A 20,251-nucleotide genomic window follows, 5' to 3' on the forward strand; every position below is an offset into this window, starting at 1 on the left:
AAGTCAATATATAGGTTTTCTAATCCTTTGCTGTTTTTTAGACTTCATGCTATCACAATTACAGCAGTCCACTTGTAGATCAAAGGTACATCATTGAGGCCAAAAGAAAATAACCTACAACCTCTTTACAAAACTTCTTCATGGTCATTTAGACCTATCTGTGATAATTACCACTCACCTACCTGAACCATGCAATTATATAGATTTATAAACCAACCACTACATGCAGATCAACTTGCAAACCCACAGAATTTCAACTTAAATCCATATTTAAAAACAGAATGGACATGCTGAGTTCACCATCAAAGAGGCATTTTAACACAACTCTACCTTACTTCAGTGTAAACTTGTAGGCCATTAGCTATCTGCATAAGCAAATAATCTTGTGCAAACCCTTGGTTCAAGACAGCTCAGTGATTGCAGTCCCTGTGCCTACTGAAACCTCTCCACCACCCAAGGGACTGCATGTTAGGTGGAGCATCCTTTAATATATGGTCATTAATGCATTTTATGTGCATTGGAATAACACACCATGTTCCTCCACTAAAGTGAGATGTGGTTTTTATGAAACTATTCCTGTGGCAAAGATATACTGTAGGTATATCAAAAATGCTACCAATAAAAAGCAAACAGAAAATATAATTTACAATATATGATTATGAAAGGAAACTATGTCATAAAGACAACCTTACTGTTAATTGTTTGTAAAGCCAGTGAACTGCTTGCAAGCCAATTTGTAAGCCACTTGGTATTTTGCAACAGTTATGTAAGCCTTGGGAAAAACAAGTCAGGATTATAGTTTCTCATTGATTTTTTTTTCCCCTTTAAAATAAAATCAGCCACGACTCTGAACTATAAAATCTTACAGGTGATATTAAGAATAGCCAGTCTTAGCTCTAAAGTAATGGCCACTTATAAAACTGATGGAGAAAACCAACTACTCCTTTTACTGTGTGAAAAGTCATCGGATCAGTCATAAGGATGTATTTTAAAATCCACCTCTACATTTGGCTACAGCTGAAGTAACAGGAAGGATTGTGTTTCTCCTTTTCAAACACAGGGACATCTCAATATCGTTACCTCTACCTGAGAGTACTAACAGGAGACAGAAAAGAAGTGGCTGACGACTTTTAAAAATACGGGAAATAATTTAAAAACATAAATAACTATTCCTTGGAAGTTTGAAAAGAATTGGAGCAAGTCAAATGAGGACCCACTGTCCATCAAAAATGCCTTAATAAAAAGAGGTGTAAGACTTGGCATTTCAAAGATGAAAGAGAAGATGAAACAACAAATAAGCCTGGAGCTTTCATAAGTGAAGATAAATTTATTGCACTCAGTTATTGTGTTACACATTGTGCAACTCATTAAATCAGTGGTTCACAAAGGGTGTTCACACAGTTGTCTATTGTTTTGGAGTTCTCAACTAGCAGTATTGAAATAAAATTAATACTTTTCCTGTACCATAGTAAGAGTAAATTAAAAGTGATTTTAAATTAAAGAACCCACAGGAAACATATGTATTTCTTTACTTAAAGGCTTCTGGAGCTAGCTAGTTTTCAGAATGGCTGATATTAATTTACAATACCTAACCCACTCCTATATTGCTCCTTCTATAGAGTTAGTAAAAGAAATGAATTTGTGTGACCATATTTCATCAAATTTTGGCAAAACCACTCTGGTTTTCTTTGGTTTTATTACTGAGGAAGATAAAGCATTTCAAATACAAATGTCCACATCATCTAAACATTGTTAGCACATTGTTTTTTCCTGGTTTCTAAAACTCTAAATGCTGTTATTGGTGGCAAATCCTAAAAGACAGTGGGTTTGGGGTTTTTGTGTGAATGAAGCTGTCTGAAGTGGCATCAATTTGAAAATGAAGGATTTCATATTTAAAGATTCCTGTCTACTTCAGAGGACATCTAACTTTCATCCATAATTAATCCCTGCAGTGGGGTAATTACACTTGTATAAAACCCATGTGTTCTTGTGATCTCAGTCATAAATGCAATATCAAATGCTATTGCTTAAAGCAAGGTTGGACATGTGTACTTGACCTTTGCATTCTCTAGTGCTTGTGTATGAAGAGGTTTACGAAAATCTCATCTAAATCAGACATTTTAACAGCATGAATTTTTTTTAAGCATTCAAAAAGGGACCAAGCAGTTCTCTTCACAAAAAAGAGTGAAGAAAAGATCGCAATTTGTGGAAAAGTTGCAATTTATAAAAGATGCAATTTGTACACAAAGCTACCAGCTTTAATACATGTATTATAATTCACATATCCCAGCAGACAGTACTTCTCTAAGGGCTGTCTTCTTTCTTCACAGGCACGAGTTAGAAATGAATTGAAACTACCAGCAAAGAAGAGAAATCTAATCCTACGTCCACAACAATTTGAATAATCACCCCAGTAATTTAATCTCTGGTTTGCAAAATCTCTTAGATGTAAACATACATTTGAAGTATTACATATGTTTACATACTAATAAAATACACTACAGTTCCACCTGGACTGATAAAACAGGGACAACATCTCTAAACTACTCTAAGATTGCTATTTATCAAGAAGTGGTTCAATTTAACTGAATTTGTCATTAGACTGAAAAATTGCTACCATTTGGGAGTCTGTCAGAAGACTACAGGAGTAGTGCAGAAGGACATACATCTCTACATAGTGTGCTTGCAAGAGACTTCAGTGAAAACACCATTCAGATTTTGAAAAAAACATCATACTGCATCACAATATGATGGCAGGATCGCACAGTGTGGCACCTACGGACAACAACACCATCATGTCATCTTGCAGTTTACCACTACACCTGTTATATTGCCAGAATGACTGAGTTTCAATTTCTTCCACTGGGCAAAAGTGGAAGGGTGACAGGACTATTGCAAAAAACCTTGTGATAAATCTTAATTATAATACAAGTGTGCTTTGGAGCAGAGGTGGGTATGCTCCTTGACAGATTAACTTTTTAATCCCTTGAAATCTTGTCAAGTCTCTCTTAACCTCCTGTCAATTACATGTTCCTACATTCTTCTGTGTGAGGATTATCTTTCTCAATGAATGTTTTATTCTCAGTGCCACTAACAATAATAGCAAGTGACATCCACAACACCAATCAAGTATTAATACCCTGCACTCCAGAAGCAGCAATATTATGCTTTGCACTTAGTTTGAAACAAGGTAACAAGATCTTTGCTTTGAATATATCAACCAAAGCAATTATCCACAATGATATTCTTACTAGAGACAAAAAGTGTATTTAATGTTTATGCTTCAAGACATGAATGTTCAACATGTTTAGATTTTGTACTATTTCAACTCAAGATGTTAAAAAACACTTTCAGCTCAATAAGGTGGTGAAGCACAACAACTTCATTTTCTTACTAGTCATTCTATCTCTGCCTCCCAGTCTCGAAAGAAAGAATGTGGTCAACATAAGAAACTACATTATTGTTTACAAAATATTTCCATTAAGGGGGCCCAATGAGCTCATCAGCAATGCTGTGAACCTTATATGAAACTCATAAAGATATCTACAAGTCATAGCTATGGGATACCAAGGAAAATAACTTGATCTCATGATAGATGGAGCTGAAAATCTCTGCAATGCGGAAACTCATGGAAGTACTACCTGTAATATTAAGCCTCATGTTAAAGTATAAAACCAGTGTGGACAGTCACATGTATCTGCACACTACCATTTACAAAGCACATGTCAGAAATGACTGAAAGGAGTTGCCTGAACCAGTATTAATAAGGCAAGGGCTACATATATCAATTATATGGCTCGTATAGTTCTGTTTTTAAAGATTATGAAGTACTGAAATGGAAGTAGGACATGGGTACTTCAGACTTCAAGGACTTTTCTAAGGTCCATTCAGGAGTTAAAATCCTTTAGAAATTTTAGGAGGTGGTTTCTAGCTGCTAAATAATTGTGCTGTACTACATTCATCAGTTATAAGACCACACACTGAAGGCCCAGCTGAAGAGACTACATGTCCTTTGGCCCTGTCTTGTAGTTAGACCACATACCTGCTCTTCTGTCAGGAAAGAGCACTCTGGAACTGGTGTCTAAAACAACAGGCAAGCAGACATTGTGAGGCTCAGAGCAGAGCTACACATATTAGGCAGAGAGAGCACTACACATGGCATTTGCATTGAACACAGAGAGCTTCTGGCTGTCCATGACACTTGAAGCTGACAGAGACCTGGACAGAAGCAAGAGATCACAAAGTACCTAATCCACAGCACCTTACTTTGAGAGGCAGCCACTTCCAACTCCCACCAAGCTGTAATTTGTAAAGAAGGATAACAGGGAATACTTCTGCTGCCTTAAAATGCACTAGAGATACGTGGAGCCTTCCCTAAAAGTCCCATGGGTTGTTAAAATGAGTAGTCTACACTTCGCAAGGAGTGATGTACTTTCTTCAGTGCTGGAGACACTGGCTGCCTTCACAGCTTCAGATGTAGGCACACAGTGAGCAAGAACATGCAACGCTGATGTGGTTCTGCTGAGTGCTTGGTGTGATCAGACGACACTAAACAACCATGCTTACATAGCTGGCATGCTTCCTCAGAAAGGTTTACATAAGAGAAATTCCCCTGCTGTAGTTTTTTGCATGGTAGTTTGAATACATTGTGATATGTAGATTTTGTAAACTGTAAAATCTCAGAGCACTTTCTTCAAATGATGACAACAGACCAAAAGGAAAGACAAAATGCTTCTGATTTTTTTGTTTTCAGAATCAGAGATATAAATGCATTAGTTTATCTCATGCCTCTAATTTATTGGAAAAAGAAATGGGGTGAAAACATGTAAAAATCTGCCACATATCTGCAGACAGGGAACATATTTCCCATTCATACACCTTGGTGAAGCTCCAGGCATAGCTAAGGTCCCAGCACAACTGAGTGAAGCAAACAGAAATGGGAAGAGAATGCGGAAAACCACAAGTCCTTGTTGAAACTCTCAGTGACAACTGCATTACAATACACTAAATTAAATGCACGTCAAAGAGAAAAACAGTTTCTATAAACACATAATGAAAGTAAAGGTGATTAATGGCAATGAAACCATATTCTCCCTCATGCCTCTTAATTACAATACCTATGCTGGGTATTGTAATAAAAATTCAATTTAAATGGCATTATTAATTAAGTTGTTTTCTTTATTCCTGGCAGTAACTGAGCTTTACAAACAGCAGAAAAATGTTAACTTGGCATTGCAATCAAAAAGAAGTATTATATTGCTCTTTATTGATAAGGTAAAATATATTACTTTTGATTAGAGATATATTTAGTCATTGCTTTAGTCACAAAATTCAGTTCTATAATTGTCATAGCTGGAAACCCAGTAGTTTTGGGGAGCATGGTTCTGCCCTACTATGACTTCTGCCACTGAGCCCAACAGGAAAGGCATCTGGTCCTCTGCAATCTGGGAATAGATATGAATGCCAGCAGCTGTCACACTAAATCCTGAGTAATGTGGGAGAACCACAGACAACACACTCAGAAACAGCACTGAAGAAATGGAATGTTAACTTCAGTCTACAGAAACAGACAACTTAATAATTTTTAACGATTACTTAAAACTTGCAGGATAGTTAATTGACTCTCAGATGCAATTTTCACATTTTGCATCCTTCTGTGTCAGTCTCCTCTAATGATGAAACTTGTTTGCTATTTTTTCTGGGCACCACCTTCTCCTCTTTCTACCTTAAAACCTCTATCTTAAGTTGGTCTATTGTTGTTCTCTGAAATCTTTTGAGATAACTCTGAAGATAGGTGTCCATTATTAGAAACATATTAACATATAAATTTTCAGCTTACTTTAAATACCTTGAGATGATGATAAAACAGTAGTATTTTTAGATGGACAAAAAGTATGACTGCACAATGTAATAATTACTGAATAAGCACAATATAACTGTTTTTACACAGTGTGAAAAATATAAATTATCTGTAATTATCAAGCATGGTTTTCTAGTCTGGTATCTCTTTTCCATTCACATTTCATTTGCAATTTGCATTATGACTGTATGGTCATCTCTGTGTCAGAGCAGAACACAAGTTCTTCTATTGTTTCTCACAGAATGAAATATAAACTAAAATACATGTTTTTCCAGAAGATATTTCCGCTCTTAAGTCTAAGTGTTATCTTTCTTTTCTGACCAAAATGGATTTGCTTAACTATTCACAGAAAGCAGTAATGATAAAAATAGTCCTATGGCCTTTTTAATTAAATAAAGTTCCCTCTTTCTTTTCCTACAGAAGAGTTGTGCTTCCGTTATCACACGTAAATACTTGCTTTATAGCAAAGAATAACTGGTTTGTGTATATTCTTGTTCTGACCATTGAGTTAGCAGAGCTAACGCTAACAAAATGATCAATCCCAAGGTACACAAAAAATAAAATGCTCAACAGACTTGGAAGTATGACAGATTGTTGTGAAGAAGTCAGGGCAGCAGAGGCCTGACTAAATAGGTCAGGTCTTACTGGGTATTCAAAGAATGTTTTATGTTCACAAAAATCTATTTAGTAGACACAAGACAACATTCATGACCGATCTTGTTATCTTTCAGTGTACAACTCTTCAAGCTTAGTTGACTGAACCTGGCATTGTGCAATTCCAGCACTGACTGAGGAAAACTCTTGCCTCTTTGGTCCATGTACAGTGAAAATGGCAGCAATTTCTTGCATTGATTTAGGCAATATCAAGGCAGTGCCATTGGCAATGGAGAATCAATTGCCAGAGTAACTCCTGGGCAAGAAAGAGGGCCCCTGATGTCCCCAAATTCTCATTAATTTCATCCAGTTCTTGAATCCACACTAAAGAAGAAATAATTAGTACAGTACAAATCAGTCTGTTAATACAGCTGGTCAGAGTCTGCTATGAAACAACATATTGGAAACAACTCCTCCTGACTAGTTAGTTCTCTGTAATTACACAGTGGATTTTTCTGTTAGGAAAAAAACCACATCAAAGAACAACAAGCTCCTCCCCTTAATAACATGAAAAGTGGACCAAGAAGATATGAAAAACTGGAACTGAAGGATGGAAATTACATATGACTCTTAGACTTAATGCCCACATTTGACTTAAGAGGTGTTCTAAAAAAATTTCCCTTCATTCGCTCATTCACTGTAAATGATGGATGCTGAAGGAGGCAGTAAGCCATGGGGAGACAAAGGACAAAGTTCTGTTTTGTCTCGCACATTGTAAAGCTGGACTCTATTTCTGGCTCTCATATGGACTCCCTGTACCAAGTTTGGGTAAAACTATCAACGTGTATATAGAAAGAGGTCAAACTAAGGCAACTTCGTATTTCTTACTCTCTCATGCCTTAAATTTAATACTGCTCTTCCTAGTATTCCAAAAAGGGAAAATGATTCTAAAATCTTCATGTTGGAAAAAAATGCTTTTCTTCCTTGATTGCAAATCTGATTACAGACAGTAGTTAAGCAAATGAGCAGCTTGAAGAAAATCCAGTGCAAACCTGATCCCCAAATGAGGAAGTTTATATTCTTTACTCCCCATTTTTAACCTATTATTTTAGGGAGACTTTCCTTGAATCCTTTACTTTAAACTAAAGCTATTTTTAATTCCACTCTTCTCTACGTTGCTGGTTCCCCATTTGCATGTTTCTGTTGCTACACTTCTTTCTCAACCATTTAACAGTAGATGAAGCCTGTAAACAAAGGATCAACACCTTCCATAACTCACTTCTACTTTATCTAAAAATTAGCATGTCTAATTGACAGGAATAGTAAACTTGAATATTTTCGTACACTGCAGAATGGTTGAGGGAGACCACGAGGGCTAGAAAAGCAAAAATACATGGGAAGGCTGGAAGAGAGACTTTCCTGTAACTGAAGTAACATTTTCAATTCCTTGTGATCCCCAAGACTGCATTAAGTGGCTTTACAGTATAGTGTTTGCTTTGGTATCTACCCATGCTGACACACTCTGCTCTCACCTCATCTTTGCAGACTTTGTAAACGTAGGAGTCTTTCCTGTCAGAGTGATGGAAGAAGTGCAAGACACGCCAGACTCTTGGTGCAGCTCCTTCCTCTGGCTGGGCTAATTGACGGAGCAGTAATTGACTGAGCAGTTCTGCAAAGGCAGACATGAAGTCTAGCAAACTGTCTCTTCTGCCTTATGTCGCCTGAGCAGAGGCACCGGGATCTCAAGTCACTTTCTCTACCCCATACCCACTGCAACTAAAATAAGCCTGGGCATGACATGTTAATCTCTGCATTTCTGAGAAGGGCCTGGTTACACCACCATTCACCGAGTGAGTGGTACTATTAGTTCTTCAGTCTGCAGCTGCCCCAGTTACACAATGGACATCAGTCACACTACATTCCTTATCAATGTGTACTGGCATGTTTTCCAGCAATCTTGCTCCAAAATGGCCGTTTTTCCAAGCCCTTGACAGTGATACTTCATACTGAATTCCTTCTTTCATGCAAATGCTACAACGCTGCAGCATTTTCACACTTGTGGCAATGTCTCTCTGTGAAGTTCAAAACATGTCTCAAACTGGCTTTACAAATGTGACATGCCACCTCAGCTGCTGTAAACCTCAGCAGACATGCTGGGCCACTGTTAAAGCATGTCATGGGATGCTAGAGATCACACAATACTGCAGTCCTTCCCAGCTTTTTATGTTAAGACTAATTTCCTGCTCAGTCATTTCCTTTTTACACCTATGCTATGAAACATATGTCTACTGTGAAGACAGGCTAAGCGAGTTAGGGTTGTTCAGCCTGGAGAAGAGAAGGCTCTGGGAAGACCTTACAGCATCCTTCCAGTACATAAAGAGGGCCTTCAAGACAGTTGGAGAGGGACTTTCCACAAAGGTGAACAGCAATAGGACAAGGGGTAATGGCTTTAAACGGAGAGTAGGTTATGCTAGATACTACAAAGAAATTATTTACCTAAGGGTAGTCAGACAAGGGAACAGGTTGCCCAGGGAAGCTGTGGATGCCCCATCCCTGAAGTATTCAAGGTCAGGTTGAATGGCACTTTGAGCAACCTGGTCTAGTGCAAGGTGTCCCTGTCCATGGCAGGAGGGTTTGAACTAAAAGATCTTTAAGGTCTGTTCCAACCCAAACCATTCTATAATTCTGTGAAACGGTTAACCAAGATGAAAGACTGCTACCATTTTACATTAATGATTTCTACTGATTTATACTTGAATGGCCTATAAAATGGAGAATATTTCTGATATTACATTTGTAGAGATGGAAAAACCACATATATGAATGAGTGCAATCCATTCGTGATTTTATGGGCCCAAAGTTCTCTAGAGAGCACCCGAGTGCTGAATTTTACATTTACATTGCTGAGTTAGCTGAAATATGTGTAATATCACCAGTAGGCATAGAGCTCCCTATTGACTATGGGCAGAGGAAGGCCCTTGTGCATTCTTTATTTCAGCAAGGATGTGAGCTGGCGTGTGCCCATGAAATGAAATGCTGTACAGATATATTTGTGGTGCTGTTTTTGTTTTTTTTTTACAGGGTATGTGAATAAATGATGTGTGGAGCTGAAAGCTCTCACTCACTGGAAAGCTTGGCTCTTTTTCTCAAATACAGGAGTAGAGGCGCATTAGACACGCTTATATTTCTTAATGTGCCTATGGGAGAAATAATCCAGTACAGCTACCTTCCTGTGCCCCTCAGATTCATAAGTAATCTGGCTCTTTGGGGCTAGCAAAGTCGAGAGTTCAGTATAGAATCAGGTCTCTAGCATTTTACTCTATGTATGTATGGCTGTTTTTCCTGGCTCTTGACAGTGATACTTCATACTGAATTCCTTCTTTCATATTTATGTATTTATTTAGTAGCAGATGTTTACTTCTGATGACTTATGAGGCAATATTACAGAGACTGAGCACAATCAATGTGTTTTAAGTGAGAATATTTCAACTCCACTTAAAAAGAGATCTAGTGTCAAGGCTTAACTCTGAACCACACCTTTAAACTCCCATGCACACTCACATGAAATAACCACAAATCCATTGACTGAAGGGAGCAGAACAGCAGTGCAAGCTCTATATTTGCACACAGGCTTTGCTCTTTGGGGGTGGCAGCTGAGATGGAAAGGGTGCTCAGGTGGCTCTGCTTGCTGAAGCAGAAAGAAATTTCTCCAGCTATTCAGCAACCCAGTTTGCATTGTTCACAGGAGTTTCAATCCAGTAAGAACTACTACAAAGGTTTTATAAAGCTTATGCTGTGTCTTGTATTGAAATGCAGCAAGCCTCTTTCAAGAAAGGCAATGAAGACTTAAAGATCTTAAACCCTTCTAGGCTTTATTATTAAATTACACTGATTTTAAAAAGAGGGAGGGAAAGACAGATGGTCACTCCTCTTCCTATTTTCATTCCTTTACTCCTTAGAGACTCTGAACCTGTGTGCAACCAACAACAAACCCCAGACCCCTACTTCCATAACTGTGGTAACTTTAAATCCTCTTTAACAAATCAGTTAAAAGAGACAAATCAGTCTCAGAGATAAAGAAACCTGTAATCTGGACAAAGCTGCAGAAGTTGTTACAAGTGCTAAATGATCCTGTTCTGTGCCCTTATTAAAGTCAACAACATTTTCTCAGACAAGCACTGACACCATTAACTGCTTAAAACTCAAATTATATAATATTTATAGTGAACATTTATGAAAATCAATAATTAAAGAGATGAAGAAATAAAGGAAATCTAAAATAAAAATTGGGGAATGGAATTTAACAAATAAATAGAGAAAAGTGACAATAATTAAAAATAAGCAACTCACAAGAGAGGAAGAAGACTACATCTTCACTGCATGTTGTCCTATTGGACAATTATTTTCCCTATCTTGCCATCAAACACCTGTATTAGACTTCTGCTCTAGCTGTATACATAAATGTACATGTATTCAATGACGAAATAAATGACAGTTAGCACTCCTAAACATTCTATTAGCAGTATGTAAAGCAAAGCGAGAGGAAAAGAGTTCCATAGATAGGCTGCAATTTATGTTCACATCATGGAATTTTACAGCCTATATTTTACACATACTTACAAGAACTTGACACCACATAGCTTAACTGTAATTTCAATACTTCTTTGAAGTTAATTCACCAACCACCATGCTACAGAATGCTTGCAAAATAGTCAAGTTTTCTATTTCCTCTAAACAATTTGAACTTTTCACTAAATCGTTACTATTGCCGAAGACTTTGCTAGTTAGAGGTTAGTATGTCACAGACCATATACAGTCCATCAGACACCACCGTTCACAGTGACAATTACAAAAAAATGGGACTTACCTATAAAGTAGGACAGCAGTATTGCCAGCAGCACTGAGACCCCTACAGCACAGAGTGCAGTACATTTCCAGCTACAGTACTTCGAAGACTTCTTGAATTTAAAAGCACTTCTGGACAGAGTGTTCCTAGGTAGTGGCCGAGTAGGAGGGGAATAAACAGAGCCGGATGCCATTGTGTACCCTGGTGTTGCAGTACTGAACAGTGGTGTGGTCCCTGTTCCTGTTTTGAATAGGAAATGCCTGTGAAAGAAAGAGAACACGATAAAGCACAGCAGTAAATAAAGCTGGAGCACAGGAAATCATACCTCTCTTGTTTAATGTCATCTATTTTTCAAATAGCTAACAGCATCCAATCTACAAAGGGTCATAGAAGCAATAACTTATCATGACACTCACACATAAAAAGACACTTTCCCTTTTAGTAAAGACTAAAGCCCTCCATACATTAGTAATACACTGGTATCCAAACAGGAAACAGAACTACCCAAAATACAGTATAATAAAGAGGAGTCCTCTCAAAGTTTATCCAAGAAGTAGGGGCAGGCTTTCTGCTGTTTATTTATGTTGGCTTCTGCTACAGACGACAGGGAACTCCATTAAAAAGTCAATAATTAGCAATGTGACTGTAGCCCACACTACTTATCACAGCTTTCCTGGGTTAAGTACAAGGAAAACAGCAATCTCTCAGTTACAAACTTTTGGCAACTTTGCAAAAAATAGTTCAAAGATTATTATTGTTTTGTGTCCTGAATACTCAGTTCACTAATTCACATCTACTCGCACATAATATTACCATCTGATTATGGATACAGCAGCTTGTTACAGCCTAGGAGAAGTACTCTAAAGAAATATACTTAGTAGGCACTCAAAAAGAACCACAATCAGTAACAGACATGAAAAGCAAAGCCAAAGTTAAGACACATTGTGAGTTCCCAGTAAACCTTTTTTTCCCCAACCAAAATTTCTAAAGGAAATATCTCTCCTGAACCTCTCCTACAGTAGAATCCTCTAATTTTAGTTCATGCAAGCATAATTATTTTGAAAGAGCCTCTAAGCATGGCATACACTACCTGGAGTTTTTCTCCTGATGCATGTACACAACTCTATGAACAAGAAAACCTCAGTCAAAGAAAGATCTTTGCACTAGGGGTTTTTCCATGAATTTGTTACATTGGCAAGTCTGTAGCACACACCTTGGCACTACCTAACTAAACTTTGCAAAATGAATACTTTATAGCTAAAAATGACAAGAAAACACACTGTGGAGACTGTGGAGACTGTGGAGACTGTGTACCAATTGCACAGCTAAACAGAACTAGAGAGGTGTTTGCATTTTTTAATGTGTAAGAGACACTCACAAATACCCAGGTCCTCCTGAAGCCAAGTGCATCCCTACACTGTGTTTGCCTACTGCATGTCACCCATACAGCATGGGTCAGAGGTTCCAGTGCCAAATGAGCTAGCTGTGGAGGGGAAAGCCTTACTAGTTACACCATGTGGCACTGCAGACTGCTTCTCAGCTGATGGAACTTTCATTCTCTGGGACCCATGCTTGGATCCACGCATAGCAATGGACCAACTTATGCAGCTCAGTCAGAAATACACTGTAGAGACACTAGAAATTAATTTGCCCCACTGCAGCCTGAGAAAAAACCCAGCAGTTGATAAGCAACATTTGTTGTTTGCAGGTCACTGTGCTATGGGAGACCAGCAGATGAACCAGATTATCTTGGCATCGGCCCTCTCCTTGAAAATATCTGCATTACAAACATGATCCCATGAAATATGCTACATAGGTTACTTCATTCTGAACAGTATTAAACCTGCTGGCAGTAGCAACAGAAGGCTATGAACTAGATCTGCTGATGCACAATGGCACATCCCAAATATTTTTCACTTCTGAGATCAAAGGATTATCAACATTTTCACAAGACAAAGCCCTGGTGGTTTAAATCCTGTCTAAAAAGTTGCTTCATTAAAAGTTGTGACATTTCCTATGTAGCAAATACCAAAATAATAACAACTATCCCTATGTAAAACATGTTTTACACCTTAGAACAGCATTACTATGATTTTACAGATTCACAGAATCATGTAGGTTCATTAAGTCCTGATAGAGTCTCTTATCTCTTGACCTTTATTGCTCTTTCATTTCTGGCTACATGTGGTAAGTGCTATGCCCAGGTATATTTCACAAACACTATATACATAGATCTCATGAAAACACCGAAATCAAAGGTAGCTGTTTCCCTTTCCATGTGCAGGGTGTGCTGTTTTGAGGGACTGACAGAAGGCCCTAAGTCGATATAATAATATTCCTCCTAAACATCAACTTCCATGTTAAAATTAAGAAGCTGCCTGACTAACCTGCAATTTTTACATGCTCCTGCTCTTGCTGTTAGACTCATCAGACTAAAAATAGAAACTGCTCTTAAACGGAAGCCCGTATACTTTAAGCTTTAACAAAATAATGTCTGCCTCGGATTTTTTTTTTCTGAGAAAGTCAGAGCTGAGATGTTGGCTCTGGTAGAGCATAGCCTACTAGAGACTGTAATCCATATTCTAAAAGCCTTTGAGGGGTTAATCCCACAGATAAATTTGGGAGATGACAGTGGTGGGGTGAACTGTCATAGCTCTGACAGTCCACCTCAGGCATCAAGGTAATGAAAGAAAATTCTAACTTTTATATGTGAATCATAGAATCATTTAGGTTGGAAATGACCCTTGAAATCATTGAGTCCAACTGTTAACCCAGCACTGCCAAGTCCACCACTAAACCACGTTCCTAATGGCCACATCTAGACATCTTCTAAATACCTTCAGGGATGACTCAACCACTTCCCTGGGAAGACTGTTCTGATGCTTGACAAGCCTTTCAGGGAAGAACCTTTTTCCTAATATCTAATCTAAACCTTCCCTAGTGCCACTTGAAGCCATTTCCTCTTGTCCTATGGCTTGTTACTTGTGAGAAGAGACCAACCCTCACTTGCTACAACCTCCTTTCAGGTAGTTGCAGGGAGTGATGAGGTCTCCCTGGAGCCTCGTCTTTCCCTTGCTAAAGACAAACCAGTCCCTAGCTCCCTCAGCCTCTCCTCATAGCACTTGAGCTCCAGATGCTTCTCCAGCTTTGTTGCCTTTCTCTGGACTTGCTCCAGCACCCTGACGTCTTTTTTGCAGTGAAGGGCCCAAAATTGAACACAGGATTCAAGGTGCGGACACACCAGTGCAGAGCGCACAGCAGTCCTATTGGCCACACTATTTCTAATATAAGCCAGGATGCCATTGGCCTTCTTGGACACATGGGCACACTGCTAGGTCATGTTCCGGGGCTGTCAACTGGCATCCCCAGGTCCCTTTCTAACAGGCAGCTTTCCAGCCACTCGGCCCCCAGCCTGTAGCTCTGCATGGGGTTGTTGAGACCCAAATGCAGATCACGGCACTTGGCCTTGTTAAACCTCAGACAATTAGCCTTGGCCCATTGATCTAGCCTGTCCAGATCCCTCTGGGGAACCTTCCTACCCTCCAGCAGATAAACTCTTCCACCCAACTTGGTGTCATCTGCAAACATGCTGAGGGTTCTTTTGATCTCCTCATCAATAAATTGTTGATAAAGATTGCTGCTAAAGAAATTAAAAGGACTGGTTCCCAATACTGAGCCATGGGGAATACCACTCATGACTGACCACGAGCTGGATGTCACTCCACTCACCACCACTTTCTGGGCCTGGCCATCCAGCCAGTTTTCTACCCAGTGAAGAGTGGACCTGTCCATGCCATGATCAGTGAGTTTCTCCAGGAGAATGCTGTGGCAATTCAGCAGTATGAATTCAGCAGTCTGTAGTCTTAGGCAGCACACAGCACAACTCCTCACTTAAAGCTATTCTCCTTTGCTTTGAATCCCATGAGTATAGGGCCAGAATGGTTTCACCATCTGGCTGAACGCTGAGGGAAAAATAAAGACCGAAAACTCAGTCAGGCATCTTCCTCTGGGTTAAGAAAATTTGTTTGGATCTCTCTATTTCTAATGAGTGGAGTTACTAACAAAGTTGTCAGAGACTCTCCTGCTACATTAACTGCGAGTGATAAGTATTTAAAGTGCAACGCTATCAGACTTGCACATCTTGTCTGCCTCACTTAGCCATGCCAAACTGTTCCTATGAGACACTTAGAAGGATATGGTATCTGACAACAAATCCAGGCTGCTTCTAGATAAAGCTGAAATTCTTATGCTCTTGAAATATAATCTATCCACAAATGATTTTAATTATCTATATATCCATCTACCTTGTCTTTTCAAACCATGAAACTCAAATAGCTAATTTCTAAAGCCTAAACTGTTTGCACTACTTGACCAGGCACTGACCTACTGGCATTTACAGTATATTTCATCTCATAGGGAGCTTATAGCATCTGCAATAGTCTATCTTTCATTCAAAATTGATCACCTAACATGAACTTGCAAGATCTTCATGTAAGCAGCACTTTAAATATTTTATTAAGCTTTGGAGTACAAAAATCCAGTGAATCATGCTAATATTTTACAAGACAAGCCAGTTCTGTTTTTATTAAATAATTCAATTCAAATTTTAATGCAAATAATATTCTACTTTTACATTTATTCAATATATATTTGTCTGCTTCTTCAACAGATGTTGCTATTAAAAAGTTCAGCTAATCCTAACATTTTAGGCAGAAGCATTCAGTACCTAACAAACCTAAACTACATATTGGTAACAAAATACAAATTTATGTCACAAACGTGGACCCAAAGACAGTATGTAACAAAGCATTACTTCACAAGCAGGAGACATATCACTTAAGCTTCTGCCTTTACAAGAGAAAACAGAAATACAGCATCCAAAACCTCAAAGATAGCAGATCAGAAAACAGAAGCATACGAATTAAATAATTATGCTTTTAATTTAACTCAGTACTGTCTGAGCACCAAGTGCTGGTGTGCACTGGCTGACATGCAGAGGTGGAGGTGGGAAGACTCACATCAAATCAGATCATCTTTGTGCTGCCACTTCCTCTGTGGAAAATAAAACTGAAGCACTCTCTACTAAATTCAGTAAATAGGAAAACAGAAGGGGGGAAAAAAAGAGATAAAAACCATCCAGGAGTTCGGCAGAAAGATTAAGTTAACTGAAAACTGTGTCTTTAGAGAAATGGAGATAGATTGTCAAAATATTCAAGGACAGTAAGGCTCTGCCCATAAACCCAAATACTTTTGATATAAGATAGCCAGGTGTCCAGCAACAGAAATGTGATTTAGAATAACTTTCCTTACAAAAGGATCTATGGCAAGAACTTTTGACCGTCATTTAGAAGAAAATAGATACTATGTATCAATGAATGCAATATTACATAAACATGTCTGGAAGGCCCTAAACTCCAGAGTGCCAGAAGCTAATATATAAATAAGCTATCACCAAGAAAAAAAGAATATTACACATTACTTTATAAATAGATTGGTCTCAATTTGTATAGAGTTACTGCATAATTTTAACATTCCTAATATAATTTTTACATTAGATACATGACTTTTTTTAGCTTATACTGAAATTTTTTCACCTTGCAAAAAATTAATTTCTCTAATTTTGGCATCACATATAGAATGCTTTGCATATGCTTGGAAGACATGTAAAAGAGCCTACCTTATAATTTCAAACTTCTTCCTTGACAGCATTTTAGTTCTGTTTTACATTATTTCATACAATCCTGCAACAGAGTGCTGAATCCCACTGCAAGTATGCCACAATGTATTAAAAGTCACCCAGGACTTTTACAAAATTCATAGTAAACATGGAATTGTGAATAAGGCCCAGCAAAAAGCTATTAAATTTCTCTAAGTACATCTGAATGTCCATCATATCTCATCACCCTGTCAATGAGATTTAAAGGCAGCTATTGTTATTTTGTGTAAAATCATTATTGACGACTACTGTCACAGAATAAAGGCCAATATTGGCTGTCCTTATGCAGATACAACAAAACAATCCTCATCTTAAGAGCTACATACCACTGATCCAGAATAAAACAGTATTTAAAATGCATGTGTTTAAAAAATGTAAGTTCCTCCCTCCTACATCTTTGAATACTGTGCGTTGTTGTACACTAAAAGCACCTGAAGAATCTAGAGGAGAATAAAGTCATTAATTTGGTCAAGTTTCTGAATGGAGAAATTCCACTGTGATCAGTAACAAACACTGCAGTGCCATTGCAGTATAGGTTTTCTTGCAGCACTGTCTCCTATAATGTCCTAAATGCAGTTTGCTCAGTTCCATGGTGGTGTTAATGATGCATGGCACTGCAGATCAGTACAACCCAGTACTAGAAGACAACTGAGGAAGAACAGCCATAACACGCAGAAGACTACACTAAAATGGCATCCAATGTTAGAAACAATCTCTGACCTGGATTTCTGTATCAGGTCGCTGTCTAAAAAACAGTGTAAGGGGTAGGATTCCCCAAGCATATGCAGTACAATGAGCAAGTTACAATGAACAAAAATTGTGGAGAAAGAGGATAATCTTGTTTGATAGAGAATAGTTACATGTGTGAAATCTGTGTGTGACTGTAACCAAATAAGCAGAAACAGGAATTACTGCAGTAGGGCAGACCACCAGGAACAACACCCTGTCTGGAAGTGGCCAGTACAAAGGGAGGGGATGAATGCCTTCCAGTCTATTTATTCACTAACAGCTCACTCTTTCTCTAAACAGTCCAAAACTCATGCTTGCACTAATGTTTTGTGGCATTTTGTTCTGTAGGCTAAACACACACTATATCAGAATGTATTTTCTTCTATCAATTTCAATTTAAATTCAACTGATTGTTCCCTTATTCTTGTGTAATGAGTATGTACTGTTTGCCCCACAGTACACAAAGACAAATTTTTATATTACTGTTTGATTCCCTTTATTTTTAGGGTAAAATGTACAAAAGCATTAAGAAGTAATTGCCTAAAGCAAAAAAGCAAAATTTAAGCTTTTTATGGGTCAAGCAAAAGCCAACTGTGGAGTTGAGGAAAGCTATTTTCAGATACCTGTTGTTTCAGTGTAGAATAAAACAAAACTGACATTTGGAAGACGACAGAATAAAAAGTGACTTGGGGAGAGGTGGAAGAGGAAAGAAAAACTATCCCTAACATTTTTTGCATGTTATTTTTTTTACTTATAGGTATCAAAAGACCCCAAAAAATTTAGCTATATCCATGACTTTCTAAAAATTAATGTCAGTAACAAGTCCACTGATTTGTTACATTTGACTCATATGCCCTCCTTGCAGTTTGAGAAAAAACATGGACACAATAGCAATTACCAGCACAGGTAACCACTGTTGGCCCAAAAGATCACTGTACTTGACTCTTCCAGCCAAGGCAATATCATTCCGTCTTCTGTAATCACAAGTTAAATACTTTACGAAATGAGCACACCATTGTGGAGCATAGGTTAATCTTCCCCCCTCCCCAGACTAACTCAAATCTGCCAGTATCTAACTCTATTAAAAATTATCTATTTGCCTCTAAGATGTGTTGAATCTGTGGACATTATTACAAGAATTAAGACATTTGTAAGAAACCCCAGGTAAAATGTCTTACGCATTCTGCTAAGGTCCTCAGTCTGTTAGCCTGGATTCACCACAAGGCACAAGTGGTAATATCTACACCTTAAACACTGAGAATTAGGAATATATCAATTGCATTCTCCTAAGCCTCCACAGGAGGAAAAAAACATCTATTAAATCCACTTCGAGTGGAAGCAAGTTGAGAGAAATGTGTATTTTAGTGCATTTATGTTTTGGTGACATTTTTATGTCTCAGGACCAACACTTCAGGAGACATGACTTCTCTGCTCAGAATTCAATAGTAATGACCTGGATTATGCATTTTATATAATGGTATTGTTGAAATTCTGGGGAGACAAACTGTAACTATTCTGTTTTGTGATGAACACAACTGTGATGACTGCTCACCAGAACTAAAAATAAAGCACCAGATTTTGCCCCCAAATCATCCCAATTCATAATGCACCTACCTGGAGACAGAAGGAATCAGTCATTCTGCTTTTCAAAGCATAATGACACCTTCTACAGATGTTTGGCAGTACCATGAGGCCAGTGTAAACAAGTAAGACATAAGGGTAACTGCAACTTTATCTTTTTATTTTTCTGATGCTACAAATGGACATAGGCAAGTCAGACAGACCAGACTTCTAAGGTTTGGGAGCTCTCATTCTCTACCTGAAATATGTCATCACTGACACATGAAGAGATAGTGTATTTCTATCTCTGTGTGAAGACCTAGCATTTTATTTGCCATTTCCATACAAAGAAATCAATTAATCTTAAGAAAGTAGCTTAAAGAGAGGATGGATATAGCCAGCTGTAGCTATTTTGCTCCAACTTCTCTCATTTAAGTTTTTGTATTTATCTCTCTGACTTTCCTTAATGTAAACCAGCTGAATTTTTCCCTCCTGGGAATAGGAATACCATGCCTTTTGTTTGTTAAAAAAAACCAAACCCTACCAGATACACGAACTGCCAGAATCAGAAGAAAACCATCAACTGTGGAAAAAACAGTGGTCTAAGATCACAATCAATCATAGTACTGCACCTACTGACTGCTGTGTCCTCTCTCTGCTGACAAATCCTATTCAAGCTGGATTGAACTGGGTTCTCTGAGAGAGACCATGACCCTCACCTGCCACTTGACATTAGAGAGCTCTGCCTGGTTCACTAATGGATAGATCACATCAATAAATACGATTCCTTGCGCTGAGTTTAGGAAACAGATGGAAAGAAAAGATTAATCTCTGCCGACTGACATTATAGGAAAGATGTAAAAGATAACAGAAATTACTGGCTAGGTCTCATACGAACTCTGGTTCACTGATGCATGAGATCAGCTTTCCCAGCAGGCTCCAGCAG

The 20,251-nt window shown here is 38.2% G+C and overlaps 1 protein-coding gene across 1 annotated transcript in view; it reads right to left on the reverse strand.

Annotated features, from left to right (window-relative positions):
* TENM3 (teneurin transmembrane protein 3) overlaps positions 1-20,251 on the reverse strand; it is a gene marked incomplete at both ends in the record, with an annotated part of 157,040 nt that overhangs the window by 89,813 nt on the left and 46,976 nt on the right. The window contains one exon of the mRNA XM_009080076.1: positions 11,322-11,560. Within this exon, the coding sequence (XP_009078324.1) occupies positions 11,322-11,560 (239 nt within the window). The remainder of the gene's footprint in view (positions 1-11,321; positions 11,561-20,251) is intronic.

This window comes from Acanthisitta chloris, unplaced genomic scaffold (genome assembly GCF_000695815.1).
Source record: "Acanthisitta chloris isolate BGI_N310 unplaced genomic scaffold, ASM69581v1 scaffold5478, whole genome shotgun sequence".
NCBI classification, from domain to species: Eukaryota; Metazoa; Chordata; class Aves; order Passeriformes; family Acanthisittidae; genus Acanthisitta; species Acanthisitta chloris.